General features: G+C 45.2%; 8 protein-coding genes across 8 annotated transcripts; 2 read left to right on the forward strand and 6 right to left on the reverse strand.

The window, feature by feature from the left end:
* Nucleotides 1-1,253: 1,253 nt before the first annotated feature.
* On the reverse strand, nt 1,254-2,973 carry LOC117589538 (protein LTV1 homolog). Its single transcript, XM_034281536.1, has 2 exons — nt 2,907-2,973; nt 1,254-2,848 (listed from the first exon to the last, which is right to left on the reverse strand). The coding sequence occupies exons 1-2, from the start codon at nt 2,907-2,909 to the stop codon at nt 1,352-1,354; spliced, it is 1,500 nt and encodes a 499-aa protein (XP_034137427.1). The 5' UTR covers nt 2,910-2,973; the 3' UTR covers nt 1,254-1,351.
* Nucleotides 2,974-3,698: 725 nt separating this feature from the next.
* LOC117582026 (cathepsin L) lies at nt 3,699-10,309 on the reverse strand. Its single transcript, XM_034269555.1, has 4 exons — nt 10,152-10,309; nt 9,138-9,246; nt 4,645-4,859; nt 3,699-4,588 (listed from the first exon to the last, which is right to left on the reverse strand). The coding sequence occupies exons 2-4, from the start codon at nt 9,234-9,236 to the stop codon at nt 3,877-3,879; spliced, it is 1,026 nt and encodes a 341-aa protein (XP_034125446.1). The 5' UTR covers nt 9,237-9,246; nt 10,152-10,309; the 3' UTR covers nt 3,699-3,876.
* On the reverse strand, nt 5,995-6,857 carry LOC117582033. The gene has a single exon (XM_034269571.1). The coding sequence runs from the start codon at nt 6,609-6,611 to the stop codon at nt 6,423-6,425; it is 189 nt and encodes a 62-aa protein (XP_034125462.1). The 5' UTR covers nt 6,612-6,857; the 3' UTR covers nt 5,995-6,422.
* A 728-nt stretch (nt 10,310-11,037) lies between the features above and the next one.
* LOC117590351 (5'-nucleotidase domain-containing protein 3) lies at nt 11,038-13,205 on the reverse strand. The gene is made up of 6 exons (XM_034282890.1): nt 12,938-13,205; nt 12,413-12,816; nt 12,043-12,338; nt 11,657-11,984; nt 11,444-11,595; nt 11,038-11,386 (listed from the first exon to the last, which is right to left on the reverse strand). The coding sequence occupies exons 1-6, from the start codon at nt 13,203-13,205 to the stop codon at nt 11,182-11,184; spliced, it is 1,653 nt and encodes a 550-aa protein (XP_034138781.1). The 3' UTR covers nt 11,038-11,181.
* A 343-nt stretch (nt 13,206-13,548) lies between these two features.
* Nucleotides 13,549-14,515, forward strand: LOC117590988. Its single transcript, XM_034284067.1, has one exon. The coding sequence runs from the start codon at nt 13,570-13,572 to the stop codon at nt 14,335-14,337; it is 768 nt and encodes a 255-aa protein (XP_034139958.1). The 5' UTR covers nt 13,549-13,569; the 3' UTR covers nt 14,338-14,515.
* Nucleotides 14,516-14,605: 90 nt separating this feature from the next.
* Nucleotides 14,606-15,214, forward strand: LOC117591005 (larval cuticle protein 4-like). The gene is made up of 2 exons (XM_034284092.1): nt 14,606-14,684; nt 14,751-15,214. Exons 1-2 carry the CDS (start codon nt 14,673-14,675, stop codon nt 15,171-15,173), a joined length of 435 nt encoding a protein of 144 aa, XP_034139983.1. The 5' UTR covers nt 14,606-14,672; the 3' UTR covers nt 15,174-15,214.
* Nucleotides 15,191-16,074, reverse strand: LOC117590995 (isochorismatase domain-containing protein 1). The gene is made up of 3 exons (XM_034284079.1): nt 15,915-16,074; nt 15,630-15,839; nt 15,191-15,565 (listed from the first exon to the last, which is right to left on the reverse strand). The coding sequence occupies exons 1-3, from the start codon at nt 16,035-16,037 to the stop codon at nt 15,272-15,274; spliced, it is 627 nt and encodes a 208-aa protein (XP_034139970.1). The 5' UTR covers nt 16,038-16,074; the 3' UTR covers nt 15,191-15,271.
* A 1,403-nt stretch (nt 16,075-17,477) lies between these two features.
* On the reverse strand, nt 17,478-20,215 carry LOC117589054 (putative sodium-dependent multivitamin transporter). Its single transcript, XM_034280687.1, has 2 exons — nt 19,057-20,215; nt 17,478-18,993 (listed from the first exon to the last, which is right to left on the reverse strand). The coding sequence occupies exons 1-2, from the start codon at nt 20,036-20,038 to the stop codon at nt 18,206-18,208; spliced, it is 1,770 nt and encodes a 589-aa protein (XP_034136578.1). The 5' UTR covers nt 20,039-20,215; the 3' UTR covers nt 17,478-18,205.
* Nucleotides 20,216-20,770: the final 555 nt, after the last annotated feature.

Below are 20,770 nucleotides of genomic sequence, written 5' to 3' on the forward strand. Positions count from 1 at the left end.
CAACAACAGCAATAAAAGGGTCCCCCAACGCCGCTCGACCGTTCAATGGAGACTCAGGCACGACAACCAACTGTAACGGGACTGGTTTCCATTTACAAGGAGTTTGGCTCTGGCTTGGCTTTGGCTTGGTCGGGGGACGCAAAGGAAGGAGCATGAGCACGGGTGCAGTTCGGTTGCAAATTGGTGTTGGATTCCCATGGAAATTGTGTTTGGAAATTTCCAATCTCCATTGCCATTTACATTACTCAGTTCTGGTGAAGGGATCAACTGTGTTAATTCTTTGTATAACTATCCAAAAATGGAACATATGTTCACATGTAACAGCTGACCGGGTTTTTCCATTGAAGTGCATGCGATTTGACTTGATGTTTTCCACAAAATAACCAAAACAGGCAACACAACTGCCAACTGGCACATGAGCGGTGCCTGGGGCTAGGACTAGGGCTAGGCCAACCTTCCATTAACTATGGTAACAGCCGTACGCTAAAGGGCTGGAAAACAAGGCCCTACTTCCCTGGTCCCCCCAGGCCCCATGCCTCCTGGGAAATTTCTATATGGCAATGTAAATACAAATCGCGTTTGTAGGACTAACTATAATATACAAAGACAATTACACTCATGAGTACATACTGACATACCCACCATACCAAACAGATGTCTGTACAAATATACTGCACATGGAGAGGACATCCAGTCATGGGGCAAGGTAAAGTGGCATTTTGTTATGGCATTCTCATTCTCATTATCCTTGTTGTATTGTTCGCCAAAAACTGACAATGAAATTAACTTTATTTTTATTTTTCCGTTTTATGTTCGACTGACGAACGATTCGCGAATCGTCAGCAGTCACAGTCAACAGTCAGTTAGGCAGTGCGACAGTCAGCCCGTTTTCGTGCTGAGCTAATTGTTGCATGGCAGGCCAAGTCAAGTCTCTTGTTATCTGCCACTCTATCCGCGTCAGTTGGGGAATTGTTGGTTGTTGGAAAGCCCAACTACAGCGGCATATCCCTGCTAGGGTATCACGACTATGCTTTGCTTGGCACGCACAGCACGGAGATGTGCAGCGCGTGTGGCGCAGGCAGCCAGTTTGATTAATGGCCAGCAGACAACTGACGATGACGCCAACCAACCAAAGCCCGACATCCAGTGTCCAATTCCCCATCCATGCAGAAGCATTGCCATCAAATTCGTACACTTTTCCGTCAGCCATCAGGCCATAATCGTCAGAGGCAACAGTTTACAGAGACAGTGAGTGGCTTTTACTCCTCATATAGATATCACTTTATACATACGCTATGTGTGTACACAACAATTCATATTTAAACCTAAAGAACTGAGCCGGGAACTTAAGCTAGACAATTGTGGCGCCCTGCTGGTTTGTTCGCTGGTTGATCTTGACGTGCGTTTGCCGTTTCTTTTCATCCTTGAAGGCCTCTGTGTTGGCCTTCTTCTCGATGCGTCGCTCGTTTCGGTAGTCCTTTAGCAGACGCTTCCTTTCCTTCTTCTCCTCGGCAGACTCGTCCTTGGGGCGGATCGAAAGTACGCTCAGCGTGGAGAGCACCGACTTGGCGCACAGCGACTTAGGGCCTGTTGCAGCGTTCGAGTCATCAGCCAGATTGGCCAGTGCTTTGGCTGTGAGTTGGCCATCAACGCCGCCTCGCAATACATTGACAGGCAGTCCGGTCTTGGGATCGATCTGTATGGGCTCTGGGGCGGAACTGGCGCTGGAGCGACGGCTACGCCTTGGCTCATCGATCAACTTTGGATGATTGTAGATATTGGAGTAGGTTGACAGAATGGACTCACAGTCCCACTTCTTTTGCTTGGGATCATCCACTTCGTATTCGACGAGCTCCTCGTTGGGATCCTCTTCGCCCTCGACCACATTCCGGTACTTCGCAATGCGCTCGCGATCCCACTCTTTGTTGTAGTCGATTGTTTTGTTCTTCTTTTTGAACTCCTGGAAGCATTGCATGACTACCGGGTGCTTCTGGTGCCAATTGCCTTCGATATCTTCCAGGGCCAGGTCGCCCAGCTCGGGATCATCGTAGCTGGCATAGAACTTCTCGAAGCGGTCGTCCAGCAAGGAGAGCTGCTCATTGCGACGAATGACACTCGACGACATGGAGTACTCTGTGAATCGAGACTTGACTTCCTCGTCATCGAAGCGACGTTCACGCATCAAAGGCGCCAGGCGGTCCATTAGCTCATCCTCGTCTTCGTCCTCATTCATATTGTCGGAATCAAAGTCCATATCCTCATCGCCACCATCCTCTTCGTCGGTCCAATCCTGCTCCTCGTCATCGTCATCTTCATCACCCTCACCGCCCATTGCCTGCATAACAAAATCATCCTCCAGCTCTTCATTCTCGCAATCGCTATCCAGTGCCGCCACCACATCTGGATCCCAGTCCAAGCGCAACGATTGGGGAGCGGCCTTGTTCAGCATTCCTTCCTTCTCTTCAAATTCACTGGCAAAAACCGAACTGGGCAACACTAACTTCGGAGCTGTAGACGGCTTTTCGTCCTCCTGCCTCTTCTTGGCATGGTTTGGATTCTCCATGTACTCCCAGACCACATCGTTCTCACGTTTCTTCATGTGCTGCAAGTAGTCGTAGTCGTCATCAAAGTGAATGCCGAATTTCTTCTGCTCCTCCTGACGCTTGGCGGGATCCGCTGGGGCCTCTTCCTTCTTTTTGGCCTGCGACTCGCGCTGCCTGGCAGCCGCCTCCAAGAGCACACGCTGCGGCGCATTTTCGTCGGTGACAAGTGGATCGTGCTGACTGCGATGAACCAAATGAAAGGTTACCGCCTTCTTGCGGTCAATGTAAGGTTTCTTGCCCTTTACCTGAAGGACGCACAGTTATTAATTATGTAGTAGGTTTTAATTAGGGGCTCAGACTTACCATTTTTAGATTGTTTTTGATACAAAATGTTGTCAACAGAACCAGAGACACATGTGCTGATGAACAGTGTGACCGACCGCGGAATTATCGATAAAATATACCGAAACATACCTTCCCTTTTTAAAAATATACCGTAGTATTAAATCATATTACTCGATTTTGATCTTCTATTTGATTTTACTAGCATGCAAAGACTTTTAACACTGAAGCAATAATTTAATCCGATTGAAGAATCAATTTGGCTTATTATAAATACGCTTTTTATTCTATTGTATACCTTATGACCTTATATATTTTCAAATTTGTACATGAATTTTTCATTGAAATCACACCTTCTGAAAGCAAGAGAGCTTTTTCTTCAGTATGTAAATTATTAAAAGAGGCAACTGGGCCGATACCGCAAAACACACAAAAATATACCAAAATATGCCCTTTCATTTGACAAATAGTGTAGTGTAGTGTAGTGGAGAGTGGAATGCCACCATTAAGGCTGTCATTTCTCAGCACTTATGGCGCGAGCTAATTGAATTGAAACTACACAAACATCTCAGGTGATGATTTTAGGAATTATTTAACAGTTTTCGGTTTAGTCTGGCGCGCACCCTCTTCCTCTCTCTACTACGCCGCGTGGTTCGACCTACCGAAGCATCGCGATGCAACAGCTTTCCAGTTCAGGAAACTGTGGGCCAAAACCTTCACCATTTCCCACCCAGTTGGGTAAACGTAAACTTTTGAAATTATTTCCTAATTTGTATTCTTTTTTCTTGTACAAACATCAACATAAAATGCAGCTTTTGCAATGGGTTTCCATGGCAGGAGTTATAATGAAATGTGATGGGGGGAATAAGTAGTGTAAGAGTTCAAAGGATAAGATAAGATATTGGCTACAAGTTAAAGTTTCTTTTGAGATGCTTGTGGTTGGGTGTTGAATTTGTGTTGTGTGTATCATATAAAGGCTGTGGGTGCCAGACTAGACCAGAGGGTAGCTGGAAGCAGATGCAATGCCGCACTGGTTATCCTTGTTGCGCAGCATCTTGATAAAGCCCTTGTCGCCCCAGGTGGTGCCCCAGGAGTTCTTCACCAGCCAGTAGTCCTCGCCGGACTCGTCGGTGCCGAAGCCAACAACAAGCACGCCATGATCCAAGTTCTGGGCATCGCACTGAGGTTCATTGTAGACGCCCTCGGAGTAGAACTGGAACGACTCGTGAGAGGCATCGATGGCAACGGCGACGGGTCCAATGGTGGCCACTGCCTCCGCCATCTTCTTCTCATTGCCCTGGGGAATGTCAGTGAACCCGCGATCTGTGGCTCCGATCGTGCCCTTGTTGAAGTGGCAAGAGTCATCGATGGCCTCATAGGGATAGGACTTCTCGGTATCGATGCCGCCGTTGTCCTTGATGTAGCGGAAGGCATTGTCCATGAGTCCACCATTGCAGCCATTGTTGCCATACTTCGTCGAGCAGTCCACCAGATTCTGCTCGGACAGAGACACCAACACGCCTGACTTGCGGTAATGCTGTCCCTCCAAGGCGCCAGTGCTGGAGAAGGCCCAGCAGCTGCCGCAGTGCCCCTGATCCTTGACATCGGTGACAGCGCCCTTGGTGCGCCAGTCTACTGACTTGGGCAGCGTCACATGCTCCGGCGAGATGAAGGTCACACCCTTGAAGCTATCATCGGCAGCACTGCAAATAAAATAAGACATTAGCATTGGAGAGCGGAATCTTTTGTTTTTTCTTACCGCAGCTGCTTGTGCAGGGTGTAGTTGAAGCCGTTCATCGTGGTGTGGAACTCGTGGTGCAGCATATCGGCATACTTGTTGACTGCCATCTTGAAGCTCACCTCACCGGTGGCATATCGCTGGTTGTGCTTGGCGATCTTGTGCTTGTTCTCATTGAAGATCTTCAGGCGGAAGCGTTCCTCCGTCTCGTCTTGGTAGTTCTTGCGGTGCTCCAGCTGTGAATGGTAAACACATTGTTGAATATTTCTACATGCATATGAATGTGTACCCTTATCGGCAGCAGGCAGGCAGGTTTCCCCTCCTTATCTAGGCAATTGTTTTAATAAATCAATATTCAAGTCATGCTATGTGGTACGATTAGATACGTACACCAGTGCCCTCCCAGTGCTAGCTCCCAAGTAGAATGCATTTGGGGACTGGTTGCTTAGAGTCGAAAAACTGTGTAGCAAATCTGGCATTTACGTAAACTGGGTTGGATTTATGAGCCACCTTCCATCTCTAATCCATTAAATAGTTCCCAATCTTGAGATAACCTTATCACAGACAAACTAACCTGGCACGAGCTGTCCAAACTGACAGCCTGCCAGCGGTTAGCCAGCAACAGTAGCCAGAGCCCATTAACACAGCATAGCCATTAAATTCTTTACGATTGCCTCCCAGAAACTGCGAACGAAGTGGTGTTAATGGTTCCAGGTAGTAAACGAAAACAGGGAAAGACAGACAATTTCAGCATGGCCAAAGTGTCTGCATTCTGTGCGTATTTCTATCGTTGCATTGGTCATTGGTCCCCTAGAATTAGTTTCCGTGGGGGTTGTTTGTTTGTCTAGCCCGCGTGTTTACTCACAACGGAAATACATATAACGAAAATTCTACAAATGATAATGTGAAAGAGCCGCCAGTAGCAGTGGAACTCGCACCATGGATATCCATTGCAGACGGCGCGACACAAACAGCTTTGTTTGCACTGAAGCAAACGTGACAGAATTCAAGGCGGAAAATACATTTAAGATAATGAAATAAATAACGAACTTTTGTTAGGGGCACCCCAGAATCTAGTATGCTCGGAACAGACATCAAGTAAATTACAGTGGGAACCCAACCCAATGCATAATCATAAGAGACGGGCAAACAGACAGCTTCAGCATCATGGACCAGGCAACAATTGTCGCCCCGCATGGCCACATGTCCATCCATGTCAGTGCGTGTTTCGGCTGGCTTGACTCGTATAATTGACATAATTGATACGAATTTCAGACATGCAGACCACATCCATCCATCCATTCCATAGAGTTCAAGTGGGGAAACCTTTTCACAGCATAAATCGTTAACCGTCCATCGATTTTTGTTTTCCTTGGTTGCTTTGTTGTCGAGTCTCGGAGTTGTTATAGCAAAGTTCACACATTTTTATTGTTGTATATTTTGTAGAAAATTTAATGGCGAGAAATAAGATGAGCGCTTACAAACGTAGAAACCGTAATTAAATGCACGTGAATTATCTAAAGGTACCCGGCGTATACACTCTGTATAGTATGTGCTATCTATAGTATAGGCAAGATTTCAGTGGCATTCCCGCGAGACGAGACGACACCCATTTGCCTATTGATCTGTTTAGCACTTTAGCTGTGGGGTTGATGGATGGGCGGCAGGGCAGGGCAGGACAGGACAGGCATTGCGTTTGCAGTTGAGCTTGGACGATGCTGAGTATCTTAGTTAACCCAACGGCTAAGGCGAATTTGCTCTCACTAACGGGCTAGTTCCAGGTTGATGCTCTACAGGCTCTACAGGTGCTCCATCTCAATGTCGGGAGAGCCTGATTCCACGGCGCCCAACGTTTCCTTCCACTGGCGACGTTTTCGCATGATGAAGTGGAAGACAAAGCCGTTTATCACGAGCATGGCCACCACCAAGAGTGTGGGCAGAACCACATCTACTGTCACGTTTAGGTCATTCGGACTCCCACTGGCCATGGTTCAGTTGTACTTCTTTTTCTATTCCAATTTTATGTAATTTTCCGGCAATTCCCTGGCTATCTAGCCAACACGTTTTCGTTTGCGATGACGCGCGTGCTTTTTCTTTTCGATGGTGAATGGGAGGGAGCCTTCCGTGCTCTCGGCTCCTTTAATTTCTTTTCCTCTCCCAAGGTGGCTTCTCTCGCTTCTGCTGCTTCTGTGCTCTGCTGTGCTCTCTCGTGCTGCCGCTTGCTTAGTGTCGGGCGGGAAAAATAAAAATAGCAACCACCACCAACGGTTCCGAGCATAATGGAATTGTACAAGGTGGTCTCGTCGCTTGCCGAAGCGTCGGTTTTCAGTCAATTATTTTTCAGTGCGTGTTCGTTTGTTGACATGAAGGTTTGTGTATAAATGCATATATAAGCCCTTGCACGCAGGAAAACTTACTTTTCAGTTTTTGCAGCAAAAAATGTAGAATATATTTTAGAATTAAGAGCCTCCAATTAAAACATAACTGCAACGTCTTTTTCTTGTAATGGGCAATATTAAACCGCATGCCATCTAAGGGTTAATCAGCACACTCTAACAGCACATCTTCTTAACAGCATAGTTAGTAGACTACACTTTGCCGATGGGACCACCTTGTACAGTTGCATCTTGGAAACGGTTGCCTGTTCCGAGCGCATACACACACAGACGTACGTAAAACACACACAAAAAAATATCAACAACTATTTCAAGTTGTTCGTGGGACGGTACGTACTCGTATTCGTATATCGTTTTGTGCAGCGTGCGCAGACTGAATTCAAACACCCGAACCGGTTTCCGTTTTGGCAAATTTGTATAGGCGGAGCGGATGATTTATAAGGATGTTATCAAATGTATGCAAACATTGGCCACACCAACCGGTTGGAGCACCTACATATCTACATACATATATCTTTATATCCGCCTGTGAAACATACCATTCATAGGGTACTTATATCATTATCATTGCTGTCGTCTTTGGCCAGTCAGCATATTAGTTTCGCCACTTGTCGATTTTTCGGTGCGGTGCTTTTTTTTTTTGCACTTCTCGCTCAAAATATCGCGCTCGTGCCCGCCTCTCTGCCTTTGCCTCTCTCTAGCACTTTCTTGTTGTTCTGTGAGAGCCAAAAGCTCTCTGCTTTAATTCTTAGCTCCCCATCACAAACGAAAACAAAATGCCAATTTGATAAGCGGAGCGATCCCGTGCGTCACGCCGCATTTCCAACTTATCCCAACCGTTTCGTTTCTATTAGATTGCTTAGTGTTGTTGCTTGTGGAAGCGCATTAAATACAACAAATAATATAAACTAAGTGTAAGCTTATCTCAGACAAAATGGCAGCCATGCAACTGTAAATATGTAAATGAGCAAGCAGCTGACTCCAGAACTTCGGACTGCACTGTGAGATTAAAGTTTCGCTGAAACGGGACTAAAGACTATAGCAAGCGTACATGAATTTGAACTGCGCGGCTTTTTATTCAGCAACGGAGCACAAGTATGGGCAGCACTTTTTTACAAGTGTGACCGTACGCTGCAAACAAAACAGCTGTTTGGCTTGCAACACCAAGAATAAAGTCCATCCGCTAATATGGCGGGAGTATTTAAAATGAAAACTAATGCAACGAAATATATATATACATTTGTATATGTGTACATATTATGTGTAAGAAGTATCCATGGCAATTATATAGCTTTTCACACGATATCAGTACAAGCAATTTATAATAATACATTGGGGACAACAGTTAATGGCGCATGGCACGCCAGTACATGAATATACTTTGTTTTGAGTTTTGAGTATACAGACAGAAACAATTGTTTTTCGCTTAGCTCGAGTCGTAAACCTTTCAATTGACTTACAGACTGATAAGCAAATAGATCCCCATAATGGGTACAGTCCAGTCGCATTGCAAATCAATTGATTTGGATGAAAATAGGGGCCGATTCTTACTCTTACACAAACCATTAAGCAGTGCAAATGATTCAGAACGAGGTAAGGGGAACAGAACAGCAAAAGCCTGCGACATTAATGATTAGGAAATGGTTGCGAAAAAAAAGTACAATGCATGAATGGGTCGCAGGCCGGCTTATCAGTGGCCCAGTCACAGCACAAGCCGCGGCTTATCGCCATCGGACTAACCCGCGACGGCACCACAGAAATAGTAGGCGGTCTGTCAGATGACAGCGTTTGCGGATGGACTAAGCGGCTGTCATGTGAGCAAGCATGTGACCGAGTCCAAGACAAGCCTGGACTGCTATCTGCTGGGTTCTATAATGGATGCATGCCCAGTGCAGTGCATTCACTCGTGACTCAGCACGCCACCCTCGAAAGGCAGCCACAATCGGGAAAAGCATCATATGCAGCGAAAGACAATGGAAAAGCAGTCCAACTATGCAAACAAAAGACCAACAAAATATTAATCATCGCCACAAAGCCGCTGCCTGCCCCCTGTCACAAAACACTTGCTGAGCTCGGATTTCCTGGTGACATATCACTGGATCGGAGAACAGTACTCACCTTGAAGGTGTGCCATTCCTCCTGGATGACCTCGGCATAGGAGACGGCCTGCGCAACTGCCACCAGGGCCAGGAGGGAGAGAATCAATGCTGTCCGCATTTTATATAATCTGTAAAATTTATCACATTAGCCAACATCATTCAATCACGTGAAGTTGTGTCCAGCTGTCCACAATACCTAGTCATGTACTCTCTTCAGGGGAAGGGGCTTTTACTGGTTTAAGTTAATACATTTTTAATTGTATGCTGACTAATACAGGGGGCGGATCGCCATGCTATCGGGGGAGTTTTGCTTTGTTTTGTTAGCTTAGTTTTCGAATTCGATTTCGAACAATACCCGCTATCTAATCGGCCATTCCACTTTGCGCCGCTCTTTGCTATCTCATCTCTCTCTGCAAGTGTGTGTGTGTGTTGTGTGGTTTTTAAGAGTCTCGTCTGCCATATTTGTTGCAATTGTTTTTGCGATCTTGTAGCGTATTTCAAAAACAAAACGTGAGACGCATTTGATAAAATTGTTACTTTTGTTGCAATAATCATTTTTGCCAAGTTCGAGGGCTAAAAACTGGTTTTGAAATGCTTTCAAGGTGAATCATCTACATACCCTAACTGGTGTTGTAAATAACCAAACGGTAGATAAAGCAAACAGCAGACAAATGGAAAGAAAAAAAAATAGGTCAATACAAAGAGAGGGAGGGCAAAACTCAAAATGCGTCTGTTTGTTGAAACGCAGAAATGGCCGTCTCGCGCAATTAAAACTAAACAAAGAAGAGCTAAGCTAAGCGAAAGAGCAGCGCAAGAGAATATGCGGAAGAGGGAAGAATATAATATAATCACAAAACAACAAAACAGCTGACTCTGCTAGATGCTGCTGGAATGCATTATTTATTCCAATAAGTTGTTGTCTTGGGTCTTGGGGGGATGGAAAGTGCATGACGCAATTTGTTTTAAGAGTTTCCCTAATCAGATGCTGTTAAATATGCAGACACTAGACAAGATTTATATTTATTTCACTTACCACTGGAACTACGCCGCTAAGCTCGCAACAAATCACTTTACTATTATAATTTGTTTTATAAGCGACAATCACAATGTACTGTGGTGCAATTATTCTTTAATTCGTTTCACTATTCGAAGTCGCAATTAGCTCTGCACTCAAAGACTTTTCGTTGTTTATTAAAATTAAATCAAATTGTTGCTCCAAAGAAAAATCTGTGGCAGTGTGACCGCGGATTTATAATTAAAATATGTCTGTTATATTAAAAGATACCGTAAAAATACCAAAGAAAAAATGACTTTGCCATCTTAACCCCGCTCTGTTTAAACAATTGCACAACTTAAGGTAAACCGCGGAAAATAACTACATTTGTAAATTCTTCTTGTAGATCCGTACTTTCCTACATACTTTCAATAACGAAATGACCACGATATCTTTCACCTGAACTGTGGTAAGCTTTTTCTAATTTCATAATATTCGCGCGTAAATTTAAATAACACTTGGTGGACAATGGGTTAATTTTTTTCCCTCCATGGTCTTAAAAAATGTAATAAATTTAATTAAAAAAGGTTTGCAGCTTATGGTTAATTATTTTGTTGCTGAATTTGATCTCTGCCGTAAAACCCATCCTAGAACTAAACGCTTTTCGCAGGTTTTCATTCATAAATGTTTGCCAAGGAAGCCGTACAGCAAGGCAAATAAGGCCACCTGCTGTATGGCCCTTGAGCTGAGACAGCAATGTGCCTCCAGCCTGATGTGAGCTGCCATTCCGTCAACAACTCCATAAACTATGCCAGCCCATGGCCTCTCCCTATCTGTGCGATCTATGGGCATTGAGCAACTACAATTGTATCAATCAGCAGGCAAAAGAGATAAGGAGTACCAGAACGGTGAGCACATTGCGATCTTCAATAACTTTTACAACGATTTAATTGAGCAACAATGTAAATAACGCTATACACAATATAAATTCAACTAGTTTCGAGCTACAAGCATGCTTCAGCACTGGCACTTTTTGTCCTACGATTACAAAAACTAAACATCCTGACATCTAAATAAAGTGCGAGGCATATTCGTGGGGCATCACGCCACGACGCGGATAAAACGTATGCGTGGTCGAGAACTTGAGCAAGTTGGTTATGTCACTTGTGTAGATGTCGGCAAATCGGAACAGCCGCCTCGAGAAGTACGTTGGATTGTGGTACGTGCGGAACACACTCCCGAACTGCTCGTTGAACACGTTCTTCGTTTTGTTGCTGCAAAGTGGCACAATGATTATGGCTGTACATTAAAATGTTAAGCGTTTTTCGTACCGCAACTGATCCCGCTCCTCCATCCATTCGCGCAGGCAAGCCTGGGCGGGCTCACTCTCGTCGTCCTGTGTCTCCTCGATAAGCTGCGTCAGCATCTGAAGCCAGTTGGCGCTCATCTTGAAGTCCTCTCGGTTAAGGGTCTTGATTTCATGCTGCAAATGATTCATTGTGAATAAAAGCATCCCAATAACTCGGATTGCACTCTATACCCACCGCTAGCTCACTGATGATTGCACCTGTCCGCCAGCTGTGCTTCAGAGTGACGTCCGCCAGGTCACTGTACGGATGATCGCCAAAATAAAGCACCGAATGACCGCGCCAGCCCTTCAGTTCCTGCAGCTGTCGCACAGAGCCTTCGTAATATATTTTTCCCTTTTCCAAATTAAAGACACGATCCCACAGATGGGATCTCGTCTTCTCATCAAAGAGCCTAATGGGCCGAGATTCGTCGGTGAAGAACTTGGGCTTGCGCGCCTGCACAATAACCACATCGAAGAAATCTCTCCAATTGGCGCCCACAAGAAATGTCATGCCGCAGTTCCTGAAACACGAGCGAAATTTATATCATCTACTTGCACAGTCAAGGTACTGATACTTACACAAAGGAGAACGGACTGTTGGTGACCAAAAAGAGATTCTTTCCGGCATTCTGCAGTTTTTCAAAGAACTTGACCAGCTTGGGATTGCGTTCAATGTACTTGGCGGTGTTTACCATTACTTTGCCATGCATGATGGGATGGCAAGAGCCCATGGCAGTTCGTGTGTCATGGAAAACTATCTCGGGGTTGTAGTCGATGCGATTACGCTCGAAATATTCGATTACATTGCACAGGAGGCACATTTCAGGTACCGAAAACAGATCAGCCAGCTGAACCATCTTCGAGTTGGTATTGTGCTGCAAAGGGGAAGAGGAAAGGGATAAATAAAACTCCCGATTGCTGCTTACTCCAGACTAAAATGGTTCCTCACCCTATAGCTATTGTTTGGCCCTTCGACATAGGCAATGGGCAGGAGCCGGTTGTGATATAAATTGAGCACCTCGTCGGCCCCGACTTTTGTTCGCCCCCGGTAGACGGAGCCCAGCTGCAGCTGCAGGAACGAGTCCAGCTTGACCAACAGCCCCTTCTCCACATCATAGTGCAGCCCGCGCACAGCGAAGTTCGGCTCGTATTCCAGATCCAAAATTTCCTCGGGATACCTGAAACGCTTCACCAGCATCTCCCTAGCCAAATTGTACAGAAGATCTTCCAGAATGGGCTTGTAGCAGGCCAGGGTGTAGTCATAGTCGAACCCATACACCTGTACCTCGCTGAGGTCCAGCTCGTTGCACGCGAACACAGCATCTGGATGTACATCCACGGGTAGCTTTTTGGCTGCAAAGGTCAACACGTGTGTATGTGAATTTTGAGCACATTGCTGGGGGGGGTGGGCTGCTATTTATAGAATTGTGCACACGAACTGCACATGCCAACGCTGCGACAGGTTAAGGCTTACATTGAAACTTCTTTTTTGTGGTTTCGTACAGCTCTTTGTAATCACTCACGGTTTTTGGATTCGATATTTGAGCTAGGGCAGCGGTTACAGTGGGGGTTCCTGGCCCTGCAGGAGAAGCCCTTGTAACGGCTGCTCCAGAATCCGTGCTCAGGGCGCGGGATTCTGATTGGGATCTCGGTTCTGATATCGACCTGACCGCGTACACATTACGCAGGAGCAAACTTTGTCTCAATAGGGCGCTGAAAATTTGACCAGCTGCAGTACACATTTAACTAAATTTGATTGTTTTTGTTGTTGTTTTTCAATTGCCAATTAAGTCCAGTTGTTATGTACTCCAGTGTGACCGCGGATTTAACGATAAAATAGACGGACAGACCATCGGTAATATACCGAGATATACCCTCGCATTTTCCAAATATACTGTAAGTATACCGAAAGTTTCAATCATATTCCTCGATTTTGATGTTCTGTTTAATATTACTAGCTAGTTAGGACTCTCAGCTTTAAAACTATAATTTTATTCGATGCATCATTAAATTCTGTTTAACACCTGTTAACTGTCAGAGCATGACATGTTCAGAATTTATTCGATAGCAGGCTAATCATTTCAATTTCAAAGTACGGCTGCTACAATGATTTCGTTTGTTCTATATTTTATTATATTTTATACGGCCACTGCGGATAATTTAAAAGTTCTCAACTATCAGAACTCCGCAGAAACAATTGTTCAAGACCTTATAGACAACTGGCAGTCCCCGATAGGTTACCTGAAGAGTCGAGGGTACCTGCCCAATGTCCTTCAGTATGCTCCAAAGCTGAATTTTGACCGAGAAACAGATCCTGTCGTAGCCAAAGCGGGAAATGCGAAGGAAATTGACTCCGCGGTGATGGAAAACGACCGACTAGTGCGCTCCTTTGATGAACCGAATTCAGACGAAATGAAGAACCTGTTTCGCAGGCTTTTCTCTTCAAAGAAAGACGATACCATATCCGATGAAATCAAGTCCAAGCTGGACGTGTCCTGGGACATGAATCAGTTAGTGTCCACTGCCCTTAAGGAAGCCGAGAAATGTCATGAGAAATTTAGCATGAAACTTACCCAGAATGCTGAAACCGATCCCACTGCCACCAACGAGCCCTTTGACTCCGATATCGATGCAGAAATAGCACAGCTCTATCCCTCAGTGCTATCCACAAAGGATGATGTGAAGAAGAAGGAAGTAAAGGCTTTTTCGCCATACAAGAAACCCTACCACCACCTAGTCAAGGGCTTTGGCAAAATTCTGGGCAGCCGTAAACCAGGAGACGGCTATGCCCAGGCACTTGTATCCAGTCCAAAGGCAGGACCAGGCAGGACACACAGTGACATGTTGAGCTTTCAAATAAATGATCGAGACTAGCAATCGCATTTGGGAAATGTAAATGTCGGGGGAGGACGTCGTTCTGCCACCGGCTTTCATCCCTAAATTAACTGATCAGCAGATCAAGTGATGACCTTGACTATATATTTACGAAATATTTGTTTGTGATCATGTGCAATTAAACGTTGGCATCATTTAGCTCCATTTAATTTATGACATTTCACGGGTGGATCTGCCAGCTCTCCCAACTGGTTTCACAGGAATTTCGAATTTCGAATTTCGGCACTCGTTCGGCTTACATTTTCGATTGAAAGTATATAAGCATTAGGCCTTATTTCATTGACCAACAGTTTGCTTTAGCACACATTTTCAGAATGTTCAAATACGTAAGTGAAGGCTGAAAGTCGAAGCCACAGTCGCTCTGTTTGTTCACCCAAATGTTTGCATCTCAGTTGGCCCTCGTCCTGCTGGTAGCCGCCTGCACCGCCACCGCCACATCCAGCGATGACGATGCGCATGCTCATGTGGAGAAGCAGTACAAGAAGGAGGACGGACATGGAAAGTTCTCCTACGGCTATGACATAACCAATGGCATCGGCGCTGGAGAGGCTGGGGACGAGCATCAGGTCCATGGCGAATATCACTTCACCTCCAAGGAGGGACTGCCCGTTAAGGTGTCCTACACGGCCGATGAGAATGGCTATCATCCGCACGGGGATCTCCTGCCCACGCCACCGCCCACTCCAGAGGCCATTCTCCGGGCCCTGGCCTACATCGATGCGCATCCGCACAAGGAAGAGCCCCGGCCAGTCCATCCCCATTCGCAGCCCAGGAAGCCTCAGCCAACTAAGCCGCAGGGCCATCCTCATCACTGAGGAGTCTCCTTCAAATATTAAACGTTTCTGTATGATTTTAATATAAATGCATTTAACATCGCAAAAACAGGATAGGATAAAGCCACAGAAGAGGCTTCTCACAATTTCGCACTGCCTGCCGGCAGACCGGCTCCAGAGCGCGTCAGTTCCATGTCCACCGAGGGCTGACTGACCAGCTTGCGTATAACATCGAATTTTGCATTATTCTTATCGCGGACAAGATCGAAGATGACGCTCTCGCTGGTGGTTATCACACAGCCAGCCTGGCGCAATCTATCCAGAGCCAAGTCCCGATCCTGGTTTAGCCGGGAAGAACAGCAGTCCGCCACAATGTATACGTTGATGTTCTGCTCCAAGAGATCAATGGCTGTTTGTTCCACACAAATGTGCGACTATTTGAGGAATGAAATTTGAGTAATGGTTTTATGGTTTATGTACATTTGATTAGGAACCAACCTCCAAGCCGTACAGGACAACATCTTCCGGCTTATCGCTAAAGACATCCTTGATTACGGCTTTCACCTCCGGGGTAACCATGCTGAAGAGCGTCTTACCGGACACCAGTTTTGCGTGGCTCACGTCCAGCTGGGCCACAGTTTTGCCCAGCTTCTCGGGATAATGCTCGGTGACGATAAGTGGTACATCCAGAGCTTTGCCCGCTTTGGTCTGCAATGGAACTTGGTTAATCTCAACAAACCCCGCAGATAAGAGCGAAGTTCCCAGTCAAAGTTCAAAACTCACCAACTTGTCAACATTCTTGATCATGTTGTCGAAAAGCGGCATAGCAGGCCGAAACTTTTCCTGTATGTCGCATAGCAGGAATAAAGTTTTCTTCGGATTTAGATGACAACGTCGCAGGGCCATTTTTTTGTGTAGTTTTTTATTGTAAAATGTTTTTCTGCCTATTAAACTTTAAACGAACAGCTGATTGCCAGGGCTCAATTATAAACGATAAACTCAAACGGTTAATTAAAGCACCCTCGCCGAAAGCTCGCTGCTATCGATATGGCGCGATCGAAATAATTAACTTTTCTAAACGATATATCGTTCAATCGATAGCTGTAGGGTAGGGTATTAAAACGCGCGTATCTTATTTAAATTTCTTCAGTAAAATGAAACGGGGACCAATTGTTCCTCCTATAGATCGCTGTAACAGCCAAACTCCCAACGAAAACAATAACTTTTTAGTGAAACTAATTAGCAGTAAAAGTGGCACCTGTGCATTGTTACTACCACCAGTAACCATAAAGAAATCTGTCTGAGTGCATGCCATGCTCATAGAACTGCAAATTATACACTTACAATATTATATATTTCTCTTTGGACCCTAGACCCGCAACTAGCAGTTTGACTCGCATGAATCAGGCAATATCTTGGCAATATTATATCTTATCTATTCGATACTGCTACATAATGTATAGTTAGCCACAAGCGACAGGCTTTGAAGCCATCTAAACGACTTTAAATGAATCTCATCTATTAATGACTCAAGAGACAAATGAAGAAAAGCATGCTTATCACGTGATCTATGCTGTGTCCATTCTTTTCCATGAGCCTAATATTCGATGGGCATTGGGTACAATAAACAGAACATGGCAACGCGATTTCGGCGACGCATAATGGGGTGTGATTGAAGCTTGAACCTTTAAGCTGTGAAGTAGAAAGTTATCTGATAAATATAGTAGCTACAGATACAAGTATACGGGCTTATATTAATCAATTTATCTGTTAGATTAAATACCCTAAAATAAAGTGGGGGTAATCGAACTTTGGCTAGAACAGGTTTGCCGTTTCTGTTCTTTCCTTTTACTTTGAGTTCTTCTTTCAACAGAAATTTTGGCAGTGGAATGTGTGTCAGTGTGGAGAGGCGATGGGAACTTTGAACCTCCAATTAGAAAACTTTCCACATCCAATCCACACACACACACACACACAGACATCACGTGAATCGTTTCAATGAACAGTTTACTATTGCAATTGGAATTTGTTTAAAAGCAAATCAATCGATTCACATGGGGGGAACCTTTGACGTCTCCAATTGCCAAACAATTTGCTGGCCCATGCTCTCAATTAGACTTTGTGCCGCATGGCGCAACATGACAAAACAGCCAAATTGCAAAGGTAAACGGACAAGAGTTACGACATTCATTCCGAAATAGAGTCCGACAGGCGGAGGAAAAGCCTCACGCAACCTAGGCTGATAGCGGAACAAATTTGCTTATCGGCGAGGGAAGTTCTCAGCTAATCGGGTATTCTAGGTATACGATTTGCAGACTCCTGGGGTAAACAATTGCCATTTCCACATACATAGTTGAACACTTCATTTTAATAGTTTTTGCGCAAATACACAGTAAATCTTGTTCAATAATTGGTAGCGACTCGTATGAAGTATTTTTTGTACATCTTTGTATATATATTTATGTAAGTATATAAATAGGTCACAAAATTGCCCAGTACGAGAAGATGCGTATGCGAGTGCTTCTCGCACAAAAATCTAAACATTTCCATAACTATTAGTAGGGGGTGATCACTGTAAAACCCTGATATCGAGCTAATCTCTTCTTATTCTTAACCCTGAACTTATAAATATGTAACTGAACAATAAATAATATTAAGTATTTCGGTAAAAACATTCATGTCAGGCATTGTGACTGCCAATGCCTAGCATTCAAATTAAGAATCGGCCACAATTTGAGTTATTGTCATAGCTGAGTGTCTGTGGAACATCTTAAGTGGGTATTCAATATGTAACAATCTGTTGATTATGTCAACGAGGTAGTGTATATGTATATATGTTTGTAAGCGTGAACATATTTTTTGCTACAATAAACAACTATTATAATTATTTCTCTATGGAAGACTCTGTAATGGTCGGATCTGCATGCCAGCTTTGTTCACACAGGTATACGAAAAGGTCACATTGTTATGCACTTTAAGGTACGACATCAGCATCAGTAATTAGTCTAAGGCCCTACAACTAATGCGGCTTTGAGTACTGTTCATTAAATTCTACTAAACCTAACGCGAAGGAACTATTGCTCTGTTAGCTTGGTGAATGTCTCATCCTGAATGGACTGGGCTCGTTGCTCATTTTGGCGCCGCCACCGGCGAGACAATACAGGCGCAAATAGGCTGTAGTCCAGCTGTTTCCTGTACTTGTCCAAATAGATATGCGAGTTGTCCGCCCATTTAAAGTACGTCAGCAGTCTGCTGGCGCTGTAGCCAATGACCAAGGCGATGAGAAATCCGAGGACACTGAACCACAGATAGGAGAGTCGATATAGCCATAAGTAGTGCGGCTCATTGACCACCGGACTGCTGCTCTCTGTGGCAAGGCGCAGAGCCTCTGCGACAAGACTTGTGGTGGTGTTTGCGCATCCTGAAGTGCTGAACGAGAGGGTCTGCGGTTGCGGTTTGGGTCCACCAAAGCCAATGAAGAAGGCAAAGATTAGCGACAGCAAGAAGCCCAGTAGCACGCCGCGTTGATTACTGCGCGTCGTGCAGACACCCAGCGTGAATACAGCCAGCAGAGGTCCGCCCACAACGCCAAAGATGGTAAGCGAGGCCTGTAGGACGCCGCCAAGGGAGCCAGCCCCGAACGCCAGTCCAATGCAGATCAGTCCATAAATAAAAGCCACAACTTTGGTGGGCAGCGTGGACTTGGAGTCGAGTAGAGTCCGCTTAAAAATTACTTTGTACAATGGCTTGAGGTAGTCCTCCAGGGTAACGGCAGACAGAGACGTGACTGCTGACGAAATGCTGGACAGGCTGGCGGAGAATATTCCCGAGACAAAGAGTCCACACAAGCCGGGATATTGCCCTAAGGCAGCAAAATAAACATGAAATACACTTGCAGAGAATATATATTTAATATAATTCTTACCCATAGTGTCCACAGCGAACAGTGGCATGAGCTGGTCCCGAGAGCTGATGCGTTCCTCCAGCAGCGGGTCGCAGTCTCGGTAGTAGAAGAAGATGGCCAGCCCACTGAAGATGGTGCTGAAGCTTAGCATGCCCAATATGGGTAAATTCCACCAGAGCGCCGACTGCGCACTCTTCAGGTTGTGCACGCTGAGGAGCCGCTGGACCTGGGTCTGATTCACACCATAGAGCGAGAGATAGGTGACCATGCCGCCAATGATTAGAGACCACCAGGTGTGCCGCACCGTTGGATCAAGTGAAACTTCGGTAATCTCGAGTCTGCCACGCTCCGCGGCCACCTGCCAGATGGCACCCAAGCCGCCAGCCTTTATCCCGGAAACAGCAATCACCGCAAAGATGGCGGCGAACATCAGAAACGACTGAAAGACGTCCGTGATCAGGACCGCCTTGAGGCCTCCGAGTGTCGAGTAAAAGGTGCAGACCAGTCCAATAACCAATATGGCTGTACTCTTCTGTATGCCGGTAACCGCCTCCAAGGCCAGAGCTGGTGCGTACAGTGCTATGCCCATGTAGAGAACCATTTGAATCGTGAACGCCAAGGAGGCACACAGACGCGTGGCCTGGCCAAAGCGACGCTCCAGGTACTCATAGACACTGGTCGTTTGCATGCCATAGAAGACCGGCAGAAAGATATAGGCGGCAACGGGCGTGCTGATCCAATAGGCGATGTTGATAACACAAAACATGGTCCCAAACTGATACGATTCATTCGAAACACCCATCAGGGAGATGGCGGACATGAAGCTCGCCATCAGGCTGAAGGACACCGGGAACGTCGTCATGCTCTGATCCGCCATCAGATATTCCTTCGTGGTCTTCTGCTTCCCCCCCGTGTACCGATAGTAGATGCCAATCAGTGCCGAAATGGCCAAAATGCTAATCAATACCGCCGCATCCCACGCATCAAACGTTCCCACAGTCATGGTGCCACTTGTTTTCGTCACACGCGCGAATTGATTTTTCCACAACTGCAATTCACGGTGAATCGCCGAGGTTGCTCTGCTCCGACGCGTAGTGACCTTTTCCGTAGTCAATGAATAAGTAGTTCTAGCGCCAGCAAAGAAATCAAAAAGAGGGTGGCGGGGGTGGCGGAAGGTGGTATTTTTTTATGTTTTTGTTTTTTTTTGTCGAATTAGATGGTCGTCAGTGTGACCGCGAAATTATCGAACAAATATACCGACAGACCCTCGGAAATATACCAAAACATACCCTGTAATTCAAAAACATAAACCGTAAATATACCGCAGTCTTTAATCATATTCCTCCATTTTGATGTTCCTTTTGACATTATTAGCATGCACAGACTGTTAGCGAAGACACAAAAATTTAATCCGATTGAAGAATCAATTTGGCTTATTATAAATACTCTTATTTATTCTATCGTTTACCTTATGACCTTATATTTTACAAGTTTGTATTTGTATTTTGTATTCATAAAGCAAGGAAGCCAACCCTAAGGTTCGACAACAGGTAAATACGTCACAAAAGATTCCAGGTATTCAAGGTAAACTACCCTCCTCTTCCATCGTCGATGGGAACATTTTTTTGAGGGAATTTCTCTCCTGTGACTAAACGGTCAGGGAAATTCTCCCTTGCCAGACGATCCCGCATGAACTTTTATGGATCGGATCTGAAATCCCACAGAAATATACCAA

This window comes from Drosophila guanche, unplaced genomic scaffold (genome assembly GCF_900245975.1).
Source record: "Drosophila guanche unplaced genomic scaffold, DGUA_6, whole genome shotgun sequence".
Lineage (NCBI taxonomy): Eukaryota > Metazoa > Arthropoda > Insecta > Diptera > Drosophilidae > Drosophila > Drosophila guanche.

Excerpts from the sequence above, each read along its gene's own strand:
- LOC117582033 (XM_034269571.1), bottom strand. The coding sequence starts at position 6,611 with ATGGCCAGTGGGAGTCCGAATGACCTAAACGTGACAGTAGATGTGGTT.
- LOC117582026 (XM_034269555.1), bottom strand. The coding sequence starts at position 9,236 with ATGCGGACAGCATTGATTCTCTCCCTCCTGGCCCTGGTGGCAGTTGCG. Across the intron at positions 4,860-9,137 it reads AGGAATGGCACACCTTCAAG|CTGGAGCACCGCAAGAACTA; the intron begins GTGAGTACTGTT and ends TACCATTCACAG. Across the intron at positions 4,589-4,644 it reads ACCCTGCACAAGCAGCTGCG|TGCTGCCGATGATAGCTTCA; the intron begins GTAAGAAAAAAC and ends TTTTATTTGCAG.
- LOC117590351 (XM_034282890.1), bottom strand. The coding sequence starts at position 13,205 with ATGTGTACTGCAGCTGGTCAAATTTTCAGCGCCCTATTGAGACAAAGT. Across the intron at positions 11,985-12,042 it reads AACAGTCCGTTCTCCTTTGT|GAACTGCGGCATGACATTTC; the intron begins GTAAGTATCAGT and ends CTCGTGTTTCAG. Across the intron at positions 11,387-11,443 it reads GAGGAGCGGGATCAGTTGCG|CAACAAAACGAAGAACGTGT; the intron begins GTACGAAAAACG and ends GCCACTTTGCAG.
- LOC117590988 (XM_034284067.1), top strand. The coding sequence starts at position 13,570 with ATGATTTCGTTTGTTCTATATTTTATTATATTTTATACGGCCACTGCG.
- LOC117590995 (XM_034284079.1), bottom strand. The coding sequence starts at position 16,037 with ATGGCCCTGCGACGTTGTCATCTAAATCCGAAGAAAACTTTATTCCTG. Across the intron at positions 15,840-15,914 it reads TCAAGAATGTTGACAAGTTG|ACCAAAGCGGGCAAAGCTCT; the intron begins GTGAGTTTTGAA and ends GTTCCATTGCAG. Across the intron at positions 15,566-15,629 it reads TTGTCCTGTACGGCTTGGAG|TCGCACATTTGTGTGGAACA; the intron begins GTTGGTTCCTAA and ends TTCCTCAAATAG.
- LOC117589054 (XM_034280687.1), bottom strand. The coding sequence starts at position 20,038 with ATGACTGTGGGAACGTTTGATGCGTGGGATGCGGCGGTATTGATTAGC. Across the intron at positions 18,994-19,056 it reads GTTCGCTGTGGACACTATGG|GGCAATATCCCGGCTTGTGT; the intron begins GTAAGAATTATA and ends TTGCTGCCTTAG.